The sequence below is a fragment of the Ranitomeya variabilis genome, chromosome 4, assembly GCF_051348905.1.
Source record: "Ranitomeya variabilis isolate aRanVar5 chromosome 4, aRanVar5.hap1, whole genome shotgun sequence".
In the NCBI taxonomy this organism is placed as follows: domain Eukaryota; kingdom Metazoa; phylum Chordata; class Amphibia; order Anura; family Dendrobatidae; genus Ranitomeya; species Ranitomeya variabilis.
Genome location: NC_135235.1, coordinates 381,847,620 through 381,866,103, shown reverse-complemented (window position 1 = coordinate 381,866,103; position 18,484 = coordinate 381,847,620). Strand labels below are relative to the sequence as shown.

Below are 18,484 nucleotides of genomic sequence, written 5' to 3'. Positions count from 1 at the left end.
ATTAAGTGCAGTGAATATTTATTAGCTGCTCCCCGCCCACCGATCAGCTGAGCGGTGAGCGGGGAGCAGCAAATGAATGCTGCACTTAAGCAGGGACACAGTTTCCCCAGCACTGATTCCGGGGAGAATCTGTGTGTCCGGGGGAGGAGGAGGCAGCAGCAGGGGCCAGGAGATCGCTGTCTACCTGCCTGTGCTGGACGCTGAGCTGTCTGGTGCACAGGGAGGACCTGTGTGATGTCAGGAGTGGGCGGGCTGGAGCATCACATGGCAGCTCAGAGACCTCCTTCTTCTGACATCATCACAGGTCCTTCAGACTCCCACCTAGAATCTGCAGCTTCCTCTTATGTCCTGCGCTGTGGAAAGGCAACAACAACAGGGAGGGCTCTGTGTGTGCAGCCATGGGATGCTCCAGCTTTTACCTCACCACAGTGTGGCTGGCTGCCACAATTAAGGGGTCAGTCTTTACAAAACACAATAAAGCACTCTGCCACTCCTTTGGTGAACTATAACTCCCAGCATGTCATAGGATCTGCAGGACAAGCTGGGAGTTATAGTTCTCCCATGGGATTTTAAAGCAGCACTCCAGTGTTATTTTGCAGTGCTGGAGTGGTGCTTTCACTATAAGCCCTGTGCACCCATTCTTAGGGCTCATTTCCACATGCGAGGCACACGTCCGTGTCTCGCATGTGGAAACCAAGCTGTGGAGCCGGCACTCCAGAGCGGAGCGTGCGGCCGCATAGGAACACATGGAGCTGCACAGCTCCGCTCCAAAGTGCCGGCGCCAGAGCTTGGTTTCCACATGCGAGATACGGACGTGTGCCTCGCATGTGGAAATGAGCCCTTATACTCACCCTCCAGCGTCTTCATATCGTACTTCACAGACACCACACTGGTCCCGCAGCTTCCAACATAATAACATACTATTATATATAATAACACCACATATAATAGTATGTTATTTATGTTATTAAATATTTTACCACATTTTTTTTGCTTCAAATATTTTTTTCCCTATTTTCCACCTCTAAAACCTGGGTGCGCCTTATAGTCCGGTGCGTCTTATAGTCCGAAAAATACGGTATATAATTTTGTGGTAGATATGATGTGTTGATTGTATTTCTTTCAGCTGTTCAATGGGAAAAAACGCAGTTCTTGCATTTTTGTTACACTGCTTACCTATCAGGTTAATCTCATTTCGATAGATAGTACTTTTACAAACGTGGAGTGTATATTTCATTTTTTTGGGTTTTTAATTCCTAATGGGAGAATGGGTGATGATCAAACAAAAAAAAAAAAAACAGTTTTCCAGTTCTTGTATTTGTTAATACCTAAATCTGAGATCGTAAAATCTCTTTATATATACACGAGAATATATGAATATAGATAGATAGATAGCAATATTGCTGTATATAGCTAAAATACTCTGTTATGGACGTCCGCTACGAGCTGGATTCACAAGAGTACAATCTTGACAAGCAAGTAAATCTTCAGCAAACCTCCAGATGTCGTGGGAACCCAAAAGTGCCCCACAATCAACTGATGGGCAGCTAGAACAAAGCGCCCTCCTGTATGCTAGATGTAAATGCCACAGTCACAGATTAACAGGTTAACTGCTGCATGCGAAGGCCTCCGCCACATGCAGTTAGTAGGCTACAACAAGGCACTATATAAAAAAAAAATAAAAAATCATGACTGAAAACCAAGTAAATCGCACCCCACAACAAAGTGAAAATGAGGTTGGTGTCACCTGTATAATATAGGCGACATCCTGATGCATTGGCCATAACTGGTTTCAGCTCCAGACGTTTCACCCCCTAGATGCTACTGTCAATCATTACAGCAGCAGGTAGATGGTTAACAGCCCTATTGGGACCCCACAATCACGAGTCCCAATAGTTGCAATGACACCCCAAATCTAACATGCCTGCAGTGTGGTCCAATGATGTAGAAAAACAAGCACAAGATTGTGACAAGTGCCCAGTGAAATATTTTTTGTATTTACCGCATGTGGATTAAAGGCCAATTCGAGTCTTTGGACAGTTATCAAAAGAGGACTGGGGCAGCTTCTATTTGTTCATTGATGGTGGCCTAATGGTCGCAGGTCTGGCACTCCCAGTAATAAGGCGCCGCCTCCTGTGCCTTCATCAACGTCCCTGGCGCCTGCGCTGTAAGCTTTTTTTTTTTTTCGGGAATGCGCAGTTTGCGCTGCCCTTCGACTCATATCACATGATGGGAACTTACAGCGTGGGTGCCGGGGGCGTTAATGAAGGCACAGGAGGCAGAGCACGGAGGGGCTGAGTGATGGCTGGGAGGCGTTTGTGTCCGGGGGGGAAAAAGACATGCCCCCCTGACAGACTACAGGTATGGCAGGCAAATTAAAAAAAAAACGAATATTGCAGTTTTGGAAGGGTCCCCAAATAAAGAGCCACCTTGACAGAATGAAGCATTAGTGCTGCACAAGGTGGCTCTCTTAGTTAAAAATGCCGGGGGGGGGGGGGGGGTGACAGGTTCCCTTTAAATAAAGAATGAACAATTTTTTAAACCCTCCTTCCCACTTACTTGTGCCCCAAGCCATCTTGGGAAGGACTGCTAATTATTTCAGGAGCATCAAAGAATTCATTCTCGTCATCTTCATCACTAAGGTCTCCTTTGCCGGTCCCGCATGGGTCTAAAGACACAAAGGGAGCTTTCACCCACCAGGATAATTTGTGATAACTGTGTGCCTGGATGTGGATGTGCTACATTTTGAACCAAGGAAGGACAGATTGGCTGGATGATCCATATATCCTAGATACTACATAGCAAGCAACTTAACACAAAACTACTACATAGCCAACACAGTAATACTTGATTCCAAGAAGAAAAGGATACACACACCACTTGTACTGTTAAATTTGCAGATGAAAATCAATATTATAGTTGGATTTGAACCCAAAACCTCAGTAATGCATATAAACTGTACTAAACCTGCTTGTCTTCAGATGGTGGCAAAGACACTGGCAAGGTATTGGAGGGGAGATACATTTCAATGAGGCTTTCAGTAAGGGATGTGTTGAGAGGGGTTATTTGGCCATTTATGGGGCAAGGTTTTTGTGGACAACCATAGAGTAGGTGGGAGGTTGCCCACCTCATTTCCACCCCAAGGTGTGGTCTGGGATTTAAATAGTTGGCCTTCTAAGGCAGTGTTCAGAAGGGCTGGAGAATGGAATGCCAGTGTCTGGATAAAGAAGCTGAACGTGCATATGTTGGTTTTTCCTGAGCGGTCGGATCCCCGCAACCACATGGACTGTGCTGTATGTTTTGCTTTGTTTTCCCTTAGGCCAGGAAGGCCTTGTTTTATTTTCAGAACTCTGCACTGGCTTATGCAGCACTCCTAATAAACCAGTGAGAGTCTTAGGCTGGTTTCACACTAGCATATGGGAGGGCTGCGGATGGCAGCGTACTTCCTCCCTCAAACCCCGCCTACATTCCGCATATTTCTCTTTGCGTACCCATCTCTATTATTGGGTATGAAGGGACGTACGCTGTTAGCGGATGCCTCCGCATGTGCCGTTTGGACGCTACGCCCAATGCAACATGTTGCATTTTGTTGGACGGCGCAGGATCCAAGCGGCGCATGCTGAGGCATCCGCAAACAGTGTACGTCCCTGCACACCCAATGATAACGATAGGTACGCAGGGCAACGCAGGAGGCAGTAGGCAAAGCCTCGGCGGAGCTTCACGGAGAAAGTATGCTGCCATCCGCAGCGCACAGCAATGCAAGTCTGAAACCAGCCTTATGCCGGGATCACACTTGCGAGAAACTCGCACAAGTCTCGCATCTCAATGCCTGGCACTGCCGCCGGCACGCCGACCGGAGCATTCAGCTGCATAGAAATACATGCAGCCGCACACTCCAGTCCCGAGTGCCAGCGGCTGTGCTGGGTATTGAGATGCGAGACTCGTGCGAGTTTCTCGCAAGTGTGATCCCGGCTTTAAAGAGACAGTGTTCAATTCAGGGCTGTGGAGTCGGAGTCCTGGAGTCAGAGACCATTTTGGTGGAGTCGGAGTCATGGAAATTGAGGAGTCAGAGGTTTGGCTTACCGACTCCACAGCCCTGGTTCCATTGTCTATCTTTGCGTGCAGCCGAGTGAGCCAATCTACTACATGGTGCATTGAATCTCACCTTTAGAGACCCCAGATCGAGTCTCTGCAGGCAGCACAGTGGCTCCACGGAAAACCCGCTCCAGGTGGTTGTGCTGCTTTGCTAACTGTTCCAATGTCTCTTCCAAGCGTAACCTCTGATCTCGTTCGTATTGCAAAGCTCTCTGCCAGCGCTTACTATGACTCTCTGCGAGAGACATGAAGTCTCGACATGCCTGAATGGAAAAAAGAATGGGAGATAATTCAGGATTCTCAAATCAGTTTATTGTTCCTGCATAGAAAAAGGGTTCAACGAAACGGCACTGTTTACATTGTTGGTTTTGCAATGTATCTGCCTTAGGAAATACAGTTCAGAGCAGAAGATGGCCATCTGACATCGAAATCCACAACAGTAAGGACAACCTCATTAAACTGGGATGAAGGTGGTGGTAAAGTGGGGGGTTGTAAACACTTTTACGTTCAGGTTTCCCACTTAAAATGCTTACACTCTCCAATGAGATGATATTGAAACAAATAATTTTAGGTATTATTTATACTTCACCCAAACGCTTTACAATGTTATATATAGATTGTATTTTGCATTCCTTTACATTTAAATCTAACTATAAAGATAGAAAAAAAAAATAGACCGGAGGCAGCACTGCAGTGGATATCGGTGAAAAAAGTGGACTTCATTCACACAGATACAAGCCGTTGAAGTCCTTCTCAAGCATCGCATATATCTGTGTGAAAGAAGTCCACTTTTTTCACCGATATCCACTGTAGTGCTGCTTCCAGTTTATTTTTTTCTACATTTGGATGCTGCTTGGTGATTGCTTGTGGAAATACTGCACCCACAACATCAGGACTGTGCTGCTATTTTTCCTTATCACTATAAAGCAAAATATTGCATTAACAGCAAGGTTGAATTATTAAACACACCTCATACTTGTGACTGAGGGGTGTCAGCACAATCAGCAGAGGAACTGTGCCAATCCTAGAGGCAAGCAAGAAGGGTTTTTTGTCTTTAGAGAAACAGTAAAGCTGTTAATAGGAAGGTAAGAATGCAAAACCTAACAGCTTGCCTGTCTCAAAACTTCATATTTGGCTCCAGGACTTGCCCAGTTCCTGTGCCTACAGCGACGACTTCCCCTGGCATTTTCTATCCCATCATAAACAGCCAAGCTGTTAAAGGAGTTGGACAACCCTTTTTTAACAGATTCATATGCTGCTAAATTAAAATGTGTGTTTTGTTTTTTTACCACCGAGAATTGTATAATCCCTCTCACTCACATTTATCATAGCATTAGAGGTGATCCTGAAAAGTGTTGCTCTCTCGTTGACCTGCTTGATCTTTTCGGAGCTGTCTTGAGGGAGGCGCAGACTCTCTAATTCACTCAGAGAGCGTTGTAGTGCGGTGCCATGTTTCGCAATAAGGTCATTGCATGTACCCAGATCTTCAACCTTTCCTGAGAGTGCACGCAGTGTGTTGTGAACTTCTGCTTTATCTGTCTGAGAAGTGGGATCATCATCTCCAGAATCATCTGCAAGAGACAACCAGTATATTTATCATATGCGACAGCAATAAGTCAGCATGGAGTATGAATGCCAACAGCTTCAAGTCTGGCTTACCCGATTCTGCCTGCATCTTGACAGCCCGCGCCTTGGCAAGCTCTAAGGCTGTAATCCATCGTTGGCGCTCCACTTCGGAGCTTGCCTTCAGGTGATATGTCTGAGCTCCCCCATTAGAAATCACAAAATTACAGGAATCCTCTACAGAAATATTGGCAGTGGCCAGATTGATCGTGCCCCGACAGGTATGCCGCATCTCTGCTTTCGATCTGCGGAAAAACAATGTAGACTGCAACTTTAGAAGAACTTTACGTGAACAACAACAGTTTGCAGGTACTCTTAGGCTGTGTGCACACGTTGCAGTTTTTTCACGTTTTTTCGCTATAAAAAACGCATACTTAAGCATCCCATCATTTTGAATGCATTCCGCAATTTTTGTGCACATGAAAAAAAACGCATCGCAGTAAAAAACGCAGCATGTTCATTAATTTTGCGGATTTTTCACGTTTTTTCCCGCTATTTAATGCATTGGGAAGCTCTGGGAAAAAAAAACGCGTCTAAAAACGCATGCGGATTTCTTGCAGAAAATGTCCAGTTTTGCTCAGGAAATTTCTGCAAGAAATCCTGAACGTGTGCACATAGCCTTACTGTAGGCAATAGAAACGTTAAAGGGAACCTGTCAGCAGGATTGTACACAGTAACCTACAGACAGTGTCAGGTTGGTGCAGTTATACTGATTACAATGATACCGGTTGATTAAATCTGTCTGTACAACCTTATTGATGGGGTAGTAATCACAAGAATTCATCAACACAGTTCTCCTGTGTCAGCAGATCACGATTTCATCCTGATCTTTCTGCTCCCCCATTAATAAGAGCACATAGCATCCATTTCATGGAACACCACAATCACTGGCAGGAAAAGTGTTAAATACGATAAAATTACTATTCAGCTTAGAGATATCAAAGACGAAGAGGAAAAAAAAAGTGAATGAAAAGGTTAATAAAGAAGGCGTTTCCAGGGAATCCTGTCAATTCTCAGTGACATGCAGTGATGTCTCCAATGAGATAAACCTGGGTCAGCCTGTGGTGTCACGTGCCAATCAGGGAACTGTGCCTTCTCACACTTATCTCTGCACCTGCAGAACGCTCCACTATAGAAAAGGAAATCACTGAGTCACTTCAAGTATATGTAAACTTTTGCAACCATTTTTATTGCACGGAGTTGCAGTAAAGTGGGCCCCAAACTGTAAAATAACTGACCAGCCCATCCGGGTCCAGCATCGGCTCCCCCGCGCAGCTCCTGTCTTGATATTTTGGCTACTGCAGTTACATTATGCGCCATCATTAGCTAGTCACTGAATTCCAGATCTCAGCAACAGAGGGCGAGCCACGGAGAGAGGGCGAGCCACGGAGAGAGGGCGAGCCACGGAGAGAGGGCGAGCCACGGAGAGAGGGCGAGCCACGGAGAGAGGGCGAGCCACGGAGAGAGGGCGAGCCACGGAGAGAGGGCGAGCCACGGAGAGAGGGCGAGCCACGGAGAGAGGGCGAGCCACGGAGAGAGGGCGAGCCACGGAGAGAGGGCGAGCCACGGAGAGAGGGCGAGCCACGGAGAGAGGGCGAGCCACGGAGAGAGGGCGAGCCACGGAGAGAGGGCGAGCCACGGAGAGAGGGCGAGCCACGGAGAGAGGGCGAGCCACGGAGAGAGCATGGAGCTGACCGCCTAGAGTGGCAACGTGTCCTGTTGATGCAGCATCCCCACAGGAGTGGCAAAAAGCTAGGGCTGGACCCAGAGAGGGAGAATACCTGTTGAATGATGTTCATGAATGTGGACAACCCCTTTAAAGCAACTTAATAAATCTCCTTTTACAGTTGCTATGCAGACCATAGTGTCTCCAGGATTACAGTATGCAAGTTTTCCCCTGCGCTCATAAAAGGGCCCACACACAGACTAAAGTTGATGAATATGGACAACTTCAACCAGTATGAACCATCGTTTTAGTTGACTGGTCACTGTCACGGTTTGGGGGAAGGAGGAAAAAAAAGTCGGTCAAGTTTGAATTTTTAAGATCTTTCATTCCCAGACAAGGTTCCTAGAAATATATTTAACTATTTCACTAGGTAAAAGAGGTAAAATAAATAAATAAATAATTGGCTGTGGCAGGAAGGGGCTAAATGGTGTTTCCTTTAAAGGGACCCTGTCACCAGTTTTGTCATATATCAGCTAAAACGCTCACCTTAATCAATGCCTGTGCTGCATTACACAAATGCTTATGTAAGCCCCTGACTCCCCCTGTATAACACCCAAAAACCTTTATAAGTTCTCCTGTGCTGTATGGCAATCTGGTCGGTTTAGTCCAATGGGTGTGGTTTTGGGCCCCTCCCTCCCTCCCAGCTGCTGCTCACCATCCTCCTTTTTTAATTAACGTGGATGATGCCTTGTGTCATCCACATAGCCGGGTGAGAACTTGTGCCTGCGCACTATACTTTGCCCTACTGCGGGCGCACGCGAACTTATGTTTTCGGCTCTGCCCACAGTAGGGCAAAGCAAAGTGCGCAGGCACGAGCCGCGATTTCTGTGCACAGGAGCAATATTTCGCCAGGCAATATGGATGGCACAAGGCATATTCCACATCAACTAAATGAGGAAGGTGAGCAGCAAATGCCAGCAAAGTTTTGTAGTGTGGCTCCAAAACTAAGGGTACGATTACAAGAGAAGATAGCAGTCGTCCAACAGCCATCAATTGGCTATAGAAACCTACTGGCGGTCGTTTTATCAGCTGTTTAGACTGAACGTGCATGCACACAAAGATTGTTAACACAATCGTTCTGTACGTATAGAATAATCATTAACACAATTGATCTATAATGGGACATGCTGCCACAAACAGTTTCCACAAGAACAAAGATTTTTATGTAAGCTTAAAAATCATTTCACCTTGACTAACGAGCGGTTATCAGGAATCCTCCATAATCAGCCAATGTAAATACAGCATCGGAAAAAACTTTTAAGCACTTCAACAGAAGCCATTAGAGCATCTTACCAGCTGTAGGTAATTCACATACAAGACTGGATATGGGAAAATAGTAACAAATCAGAGGTAACATCTACACTCTATACAGGAAAGTTCAGAAAAAGTACAACATCAGCTGGGTAAGGGTGATCAGTGAGAACAATGTAGAAAGAGAACTGTAGTGGAGGCACGTAACAAGGGGAAAGCTGTAATGACACACGACAAGATGGTGATGACAAGAAATTAATTAATAAGGAGAACTGTGTACACATACCTAACAGGACGGTGGCGTCAGGAAACGAACAGTGTATACACACACACATAGGACAGTGGCATCAGGTTACAAGAAGAACAGCATACACACAGGACAGGACGGTGGTGTCTAGACACGAGAAAGGAGTACCGTGTACACACAGGACAGTGGTGTCCGGTAACGAGTAAGGAGAACACGACCATACAAAAGGACAGTACAGTGGTGTCAGGTGACAAGGAGAAGAGCATACACAAAGAACAGTGGCGTCAAGTAATGAGTAAGAACAAGATGACCATACACAGAACAGGACGGTGGTGTCAGGTGAGGAGAACAGAACAGAATAGACAGGACAGTGATGTCAAGTATCAAGAAAAACAGCGTACGCACAGAAAAGAACGATAGTGTCAGGTAACGAGCAAAAAGAACAACATACACACACAGGACAGTGGTGTAAGGTAATGAGAAAGGAGAACAGTGTACACACGACAGTGGTGTCAGTTAACAAGTAAGCAGAAGAGCATACACCCAGGACAGTGGTGTAAGGTAATGAGAAAGGAGAACAGTGTACACACGACAGTGGTGTCAGTTAACAAGTAAGCAGAAGAGCATACACCCAGGACAGTGGTGTAAGGTAGCTAGCAAAATATACACGGGCAGGACAGTGGTGTCAGGTAATGAGTAAGAACACTGCATTCACTGGACAGGATGGTTGTGTTAGGTCACAAGAAAGGAGAACAGCATACACACAAAAGGACAGAACAGTGGTGTCCAGACACAAGAACAGCATACAGAGGACAGTGGTGTCAGGTAACAAGTAAGGAGAACAGCACACACACATGACAGTGGTGTCAAGTCACAAAGGAGAACAGTGTAGGCAGGAAACAATGGTGTCAGGTAAGGCCTCTTTCACACTTCCGTTTTTACAATCTGCACAGGATCTGTCAAACTGTTGAAATGACGGATCCTGTGCAGATTGTACAAAACAGGTGCACTGGGCCCGTTTTTTCTCATGGACCCATCGAGACTGTGTGCACCTGTTGTGTATGCGTCTTTGCAGCAGTTTTCCGCTGCAAAAAAGCTTACACAACACAACCCAGGTTTAAAAATAATATTCTTACCTTCCGGTGTCCCGCGCAGCGTTACCGATGCTCGCGATGCTGCCAGCATTCCCTGTAATGCCTTGCATGTAATGACCTCTGATGACGTGCGGTCTCACGAGACAGCGACGTCATCGGGTCATTTCGCAATGCATTACTGGGAACGCTAGCTGCCAGGAGCATCGGTAACGCTGCGCGGGACACCGGAAGGCAAGAATATTGCGATTTTTTTTTTTAACATTATATCTTGTTAGTATTGATGCTGACTGGAAATTCTTCCACGCATGCTCAGTTTAAAAAGACGGAACCAGTCGCTGGATTCCTGCTTTTCACAGTCAGCGACGGATCCTGCGACCTTAGGCTTCCATTATAGCCAACAACGCAGCGCAGAATCCGTCACTGAGCTGACGTTCAGAAATAAGGCTACTTATTTTCCGACGTGCAGAAATTTGCAGGATCCTGCATTTTCCCATAGAATTGTATTAGCGACGGATCCGTTTAATCCGTTGTGCACTGGATCCGTCGGAAAATAGCGGTCCGTCGTGCGGAGAAAACACAGGAAAATCGGTCAGCGATGCATCCTGCACTGGCCGTCATCGGCTATAATGGAAGCCTATGGACGCAGGATCCGTCGCTGACCATCACACACAAGAATCCAGCGAAGTATCACATTTTTCCCCTCTGAGCATCCCCGGAAGGATTTTCAAATCCGGGGGAAAGAGAGTCTTCTCTTTCTCTCTCTCTCGTCCCCGGACATAGGATTCCTGGCAATTTCTCCATTGTAATTGTGGCAACAGCACAAACGACGCATCCGTCATTACACTGGATGCGTCACTCGCGATTTTCGTACTGTACGTCGACACGTCATTTTACTGCACGACGACGTACAGCAGACGACACCAGTGTGAAAGAAGCTTACGTTCCTCTGAACGTTTTCTCCACCCGACGGCCATCCGTCGCTAATACAAGTCTATGGGAAAAAACAAGATCCAGCAGAAAAATTTGCAGGATCCTGTTTTTTCAAAACTCAATGGATTTCGACGGGAGGAAAAAGACGGAAGTGTGAAAGAGGCCTAACTAGTAAGGAGAAAAGTGTACACATTATAGGAGCGTGGTGTCAGGTAACAAGCAAGAACAGAATACAAACAGGACAGTGGTGTCAGGTCACAATAAAGGAAAACAGCGTACACATAGAACAGTGGTGTCCTGTAACAAGTAAGAACAGTGTACACACAGGACAGGACAGTGGTGTCAGGTAACAAGTAAGAACAGTGTACACACAGGACAGGACAGTGGTGTCAGGTAACAAGTAAGAACAGCGTACACACAGGTCAGGACAGTGGTGTCAGGTAACAAGTAAGAACAGTGTACACACAGGACAGGACAGTGGTGTCAGGTAACAAGTAAGAACAGTGTACACACAGGACAGGACAGTGGTGTCAGGTAACAAGTAAGAACAGCGTACACACAGGTCAGGACAGTGGTGTCAGGTAACAAGTAAGAACAGTGTACACACAGGACAGGACAGTGGTGTCAGGTAACAAGTAAGAACAGTGTACACACAGGACAGGACAGTGGTGTCAGGTAACAAGTAAGAACAGTGTACACACAGGACAGGACAGTGGTGTCAGGTAACAAGTAAGAACAGCGTACACACAGGACAGGACAGTGGTGTCAGGTAACAAGTAAGAACAGTGTACACACAGGACAGTGGTGTCAGGTAACAAGTAAGAACAGTGTACACACAGGACAGGACAGTGGTGTCAGGTAACAAGTAAGAACAGCGTACACACAGGACAGGACAGTGGTGTCAGGTAACAAGTAAGAACAGTGTACACACAGGACAGGACAGTGGTGTCAGGTAACAAGTAAGAACAGTGTACACACAGGACAGGACAGTGGTGTCAGGTAACAAGTAAGAACAGTGTACACACAGGACAGGACAGTGGTGTCAGGTAACAAGTAAGAACAGTGTACACACAGGACAGGACAGTGGTGTCAGGTAAAGAGTAAGGAAAACAGTGTACACACAGGTCAAGATGGTGGAAGAAGGTAACAGGTGAGTAAAGTGTAGGTATAGGACAGGACGGTGGCAACTAAAACGTAAGAAGAACAGTGTAGATTCACCATGCTGTAGATTACAAGTAACACACTGAAGAAATAGGACAGTGACATCCTGAGTGAACAGACTTGGCAGTTTAGGAGCAGGGTTAACAAATCACAAGCTAATATGCCGCATATACAGAAGAGAACAGAGGTGACAGGTCAGGACCACGCCAGCTGGTTACAAGCGCTAACATATGACAGCATGTTGGGTCAAGTACTCTGCAGATACAAGATGATGGTGATAGGTCAAGGGTGAAGTACAGTGAACATATACCACTGCAGCATGTATAAGTGATAAAATGACACGGCAATAGGTCTGTAGGTGAACAGTACACTGCCAGTAGAGAGCTGGGCATGGCAGATTATACAAAGGACAATACACCGACAAGTACGGGATATTGGGTGACCAGTTAAGGGTTTAGGACAGGGGAGGGGAACCTCAGGCCCCAGGGCCATTTACAGCCCTCGATGACCTTTTATCAGGCCCCCGGGCAGATTCTCAGGGACTGTATTCTTAGGCAGGGAGGTGTATTTTGATTACAACCAGCTCATTCATTTCTTCTTGCTCTGTTATCCCACACATGCAGTATTCACTACTGAACCCTGAAGGGCTTGCAATGAAAGATTACGTCCTGAACCCAGTGCCAGAGTCAGGCTGTACTTTGTGGGCGGAGATTGTACGGCCCCTGAAGGATGGTATAAATATCCAATTGGCCTTTAATAGAAAAAAAAGGTTCCTCACCCCTGGTTTAGGAGAAAGAACAACAGTCTGCCCGTGATCACATGACTGTACGCCGTAGCCACAGGCCGGAGGTGACAGGTCAGGGGTGCGCCGTAGACACAGGTCAGGGGTGCGCCGTAGACACAGGTCAGGGGTGCGCCGTAGACACAGGTCAGGGGTGCGCCGTAGACACAGGCCAGGGGTGCGCCGTAGACACAGGCCAGGGGTGCGCCGTAGACACAGGCCAGGGGTGCGCCGTAGACACAGGTCAGAGGTGACAGGCCAGGGGTACGCCGTAGACACAGGTCAGAGGTGACAGGCCAGGGGTACGCCGTAGACACAGGTCAGAGGTGACAGGCCAGGGGTACGCCGTAGACACAGGTCAGAGGTGACAGGCCAGGGGTACGCCGTAGACACAGGTCAGAGGTGACAGGCCAGGGGTACGCCGTAGACACAGGTCAGAGGTGACAGGCCAGGGGTACGCCGTAGACACAGGTCAGAGGTGACAGGCCAGGGGTACGCCGTAGACACAGGTCAGAGGTGACAGGCCAGGGGTACGCCGTAGACACAGGTCAGAGGTGACAGGCCAGGGGTACGCCGTAGACACAGGTCAGAGGTGACAGGCCAGGGGTACGCCGTAGACACAGGTCAGAGGTGACAGGCCAGGGGTACGCCGTAGACACAGGTCAGAGGTGACAGGCCAGGGGTACGCCGTAGACACAGGTCGGAGGTGACAGGCCAGGGGTACGCCGTAGACACAGGTCGGAGGTGACAGGCCAGGGGTACGCCGTAGACACAGGTCGGAGGTGACAGGCCAGGGGTACGCCGTAGACACAGGTCAGGGGTACGCCGTAGACACAGGTCAGAGGTGACAGGTCAGGGGTACGCCGTAGACACAGGTCAGAGGTGACAGGTCAGGGGTACGCCGTAGACACAGGTCAGAGGTGACAGGTCAGGGGTACGCCGTAGACACAGGTCAGAGGTGACAGGTCAGGGGTACGCCGTAGACACAGGTCAGAGGTGACAGGTCAGGGGTACGCCGTAGACACAGGTCAGAGGTGACAGGTCAGGGGTACGCCGTAGACACAGGTCAGAGGTGACAGGTCAGGGGTACGCCGTAGACACAGGTCAGAGGTGACAGGTCAGGGGTACGCCGTAGACACAGGTCAGAGGTGACAGGTCAGGGGTACGCCGTAGACACAGGTCAGAGGTGACAGGTCAGGGGTACGCCGTAGACACAGGTCAGGGGTACGTCACAGATACAGGTCGGAGGTGATAGGTCAGAGGTACGCCACAGATACAGGCCGGAGGGGATAGGTCAGGGGTACGCTGCAGACACAGGTCGGAGGTGATAGGTCAGGGGTACGCTGCAGACACAGGCCGGAGGGGATAGGTCAGGGGTACGCTGCAGGCACAGGTCGGAGGTCATAGGTCAGGGGTACGCTGCAGGCACAGGCCGGAGGGGAGTACACCGTCACTAATGCACGTACAGAGGTGTAGACATAGTAATGACACGGAGCAATACATTACCGGTAATAGGACAGGAGGCCATTGCTGAGGACGAACCACCTCCGCTGGTAACCCTTGATATAGTTGGTCCACTTGAAGAGCCAGCCTTCCCGAGCTGAGCCAGAAGCGGAGCCAGAGGAGCTGCTGGAGCTTTCCCGGGGCGGCGCCGGGCCGGAGCCTGGTGGTGGCGGGGCAGGCGGAAGCGGAGGTGCAGCTCCAGGAGCCGGTCCGGCAGGGGGCGGAGGAGGAGGGGGCAGAGACGGGGACACTGAACCGGAAGCGGCGGAACCCGCGCGCACCTCCGCCATCAGGAGACACCGAGGCGGACGAGCCGGAACCGGGCTGCCGGAACCAGAAGAAACGTCATGGACGGATGGGTGTGCATGATGGAGGCGGGGCCTCGGGAGGACGTCCGGTAGTGGGAAGGTCTCTCTGCGGCGCCGCGGATCTCGCCTATCCTCTCGGCAGCTCTTACCCAATGGCTGGCTTGTTTACCTAGAAACTTGCACAATTTATAGGCTCCTTCCCTAGGAAATAGCCCCCCCTGTAGGCAAATACTGGTCTGACGTTGGGACCCCGGCTGACACTACGGGAGCGGTCTTGATCCTTGGAATGAGCCAGCGCTCTCTTGTGTGCTTGTAGTCACTGAATATGGGCGTGATGGCGTAGGCCGACTGCTGCGCTGCTTCCTCCCGGCGGGCCTGACCAACTGCCGCGCTGCTTCCTCCCGGCGGGCCTGACCAACTGCCGCGCTGCTTCCTCCCGGCGGGCCTGACCAACTGCCGCGCTGCTTCCTCCTGACCGAGTGCCGCGCTGCTGCTTCCTTCCAACGGGCCTGACCGAGTGCCGCTCTGCTTCCTCTTCCTGGCTGAGTGCAGTGCTGCTTCCTCTTCCTCCTCCTGGCCGAGTGCCGCTCTGCTTCCTCTTCCTCCTCCTGGCTGAGTGCCGCGCTGCTTCCTCCCGGCGGGCCTGACCAACTGCCGCGCTGCTTCCTCCCGGCGGGCCTGACCAGCTGCCGCGCTGCTTCCTCCCGGCGGGCCTCACCAACTGCCGCGCTGCTTCCTCCCGGCGGGCCTGACCAGCTGCCGCGCTGCTTCCTCCCGGCGGGCCTGACCAAGTGCTGCGCTGCTGCTTCCTCCTGACCGAGTGCCGCGCTGCTGCTTCCTTCCAACGGGCCTGACCGAGTGCCGCTCTGCTTCCTCTTCCTGGCTGAGTGCCACGCTGCTTCCTCCTCCTGGCTGAGTGCCGCGCTGCTTCCTCCTCCTCCTGGCTGAGTGCCCCTGCCCCGCTGCTTCCTCTTCCTCCTCCTGGCTGAGTGCCGCGCTGCTTCCTCCTCCTCCTGGCTGAGTGCCCCTGCCCCGCTGCTTCCTCTTCCTCCTCCTGGCTGAGTGCCGCTCTGCTTCCTCTTCCTGGCTGAGTGCAGTGCTGCTTCCTCTTCCTCCTCCTGGCCGAGTGCCGCTCTGCTTCCTCTTCCTCCTCCTGGCTGAGTGCCGCGCTGCTTCTTCCTCCTCCTGGCCGAGTGTCGCGCTGCTTCCTCCTCCAGGCTGAGTACCGCTCTGCTTCCTCCTCCTGGCCGAATGCCGCGCTGCTTCCTCTTCCACCTCCTGGCCGAGTGCCGCTCTGCTTCCTTTTCCTCCTCCTGGCCGTGTGACGTGCTGCTTCCTCCTCCTGGCCGTGTGCCGTGCTGCTTCCTCCTCCTGGCCGAGTGCCGCGCTGCTTCCTCTTCCTCCTCCCGGCCGAGTGCTGCACTGCCTCCTCCTCCTGGCCGAGTACCGCGCTGCTTCCTCCTCCCGGCCGAGTGCCGCGCTGCTTCCTCCTCCTCCCGGCCGAGTCCCGCGCTGCTTCCTCCTCCTCCCAGCCGAGTGCCGCGCTGCTTCCTCCTCCTCCCGGCCGAGTGCCGCGCTGCTTCCTCCTGGCAGGTCTGTCCTCTCCCATTTTCATTCCATGTCCTGAATGGGGGCAGTAAAAAGTCAGATGGGTCATAAATACTGAACACTGATGTAAAATACGGATGAGACCCGTAGTAGAGTCTGAGCAGTTTTGTGTATAGAGTCTCTGTGTGATACAGCTCTCACCTGTATACTTAGCCTTTACTGGATATTAAAATAGGGGACCCCCCCCCAAAAAAAGATGGGGTCCCCCTATAATTAATGGCCAGCAAAGGCTATGCAGACAGCTGATATTATTAGCCTAGGAAGGGTCCATGGATATTGCCCACCCCCAGGCTAAAAACATCAGCTCTCAGCCACCCCAGAAAAGACCCATCTCTAAGGCTACTTTCACACTAGCGTTTTTTGCAATGCATTGTTTTGGCGAAAAAACGCATCCTGCAAAAGTGCTTGCAGGATGCGTTTTTTCACCATTGACTAACATTAGCTACGCATTGCCACACGTCGCAACCGTCGTGCGACGGTTGCGCCGTGTTGTGGCGGACCGTCGGCTGCAAAAAAACGTTACATGTAACATTTTTTGCTCCCGACGGACCGCCATTTCCGACCGCGCATGCGCGGCCGGAACTCCGCCCCCATCTCCCCGCACCTCACAATGGGGCGGCGGATGCGCTGGAAAAATGCATCTGCTGCCCCCGTTGTGCGGCGTATACAACGCTAGCGTCGGCCTGACGCACTGCGACGGGCCGAGTACGACGCTAGTGTGAAAGTAGCCTAAGATGCACCAATTCTGGCACTTAGCCTCGCTCTTCCCACTTGCCCTGTAGCAGTGGAAAGTGGGGTAATAGTTGGGGGGGTTGATGTCACCGTCAGGTGACATCAAGCCCTGATGTTAGTAATGGAGAGGCGTCAATAAGACGCCCCCATTACTAACCCCATAGTCATATTGTAAGAAAACATAGACACCCAGAAAAGTCCTTTAATTGAAAGACAGACTCCTTTAATATTCTTAATGAAACCATACGTGCAACCTCACCTACTCCCCCGATGCCCCTGTTGCCTGTAAAAGATGTAAAAAAATAACAAACGGTATTCCTCACATTCCTCAGTGATGCTTTTAATCCATTTTTCCCACAACAGGCCCAGCTCTGCTACATCCAGATAGCAGGCTCCATGGATGCATGATGCGACCATACAGCCTGTCATCCAGCAGACACTTAACACCGTGTGCTCAGTGTCTCTGTGTGAGCTGCTTTTCCCTGTCTGAGGGCACCGCGAGCATGAGAAAGTTCTGCTCGCGGTGCCATCAGACAGGGACTAGGAGTTCACGGGCAATGAACTCACTTCCCCTATGTGATGTCGGCGCATGCGCCATGTTTTCTTGCATAGCACTCACCCATATTCTATGGTAGTGTGACGCCAGCCTAAGTGTTATTTTACTAGAGTCAAACATGCTGATTGAGAGAGTTGTGGACGACCCCTTACTGACATGACATACTGGTATGTCATAGGCCGGCTCCCTGACTTGGATGTGGACTTGCACTCCAAGCGCATCTTTCCCCGCACATCTTAACCAGGTCTTTAGTAGCCGTGAGTGGTTCTGACAGCAGTATTTAGCATGCACCGACGGGCGTCTGTCACGTAATAGTGGGGCGCTGATGGATTGTTATGATAGCTAGGAGTTTGCTGATGACCCACATGGCTGTCATGTTCCTCCTGTCAAAGCCAGCAAATCACCTGTTAAAGGGACAGGGTTTTCCTCCACAATTTACCAAAAGGAGGACCCCTCCTTACACCTCTATTGAGGTCCGATATTAACGCCAAAATTGACTACTAATAATTAATATCCACTTAATACCACAACGTTATCTTTGCCTTATACTATACACTAACTTATCTATTCGTTATACTATATACTAACTGAGACAAAACCGTGTATCAATAAAGGGTATTTATTACACACACACAAGTCTGCAGTCTATAACATACATATATATTTATACCCAAGCTGGTGACATATACACTCACCGGCCACTTTATTAGGTACACCATGCTAGTAATGGGTTGGACCCCCTTTTGCCTTCAGAACTGCCTCAATTCTTCGTGGCATAGATTCAACAAGGTGCTGGAAGCATTCCTCAGAGATTTTGGTCCATATTGACATGATGGCATCACACAGTTGCCGCAGATTTGTCGGCTGCA

At 49.8% G+C, this 18,484-nt stretch overlaps 1 protein-coding gene across 1 annotated transcript in view; it reads right to left on the bottom strand.

The window, feature by feature from the left end:
• OSBP (oxysterol binding protein) overlaps positions 1-14,874 on the bottom strand; it is a 49,201-nt gene extending 34,327 nt beyond the window's left edge. Inside the window, exons 1-5 of the mRNA XM_077250816.1 lie at positions 14,415-14,874; positions 5,755-5,963; positions 5,416-5,666; positions 4,166-4,358; positions 2,560-2,668 (exon numbers count right to left, since the gene is read on the bottom strand). Coding sequence (XP_077106931.1) covers positions 2,560-2,668; positions 4,166-4,358; positions 5,416-5,666; positions 5,755-5,963; positions 14,415-14,701 — 1,049 coding nt within the window. The 5' untranslated portion in view covers positions 14,702-14,874. The remainder of the gene's footprint in view (positions 1-2,559; positions 2,669-4,165; positions 4,359-5,415; positions 5,667-5,754; positions 5,964-14,414) is intronic.
• Positions 14,875-18,484: the final 3,610 nt, after the last annotated feature.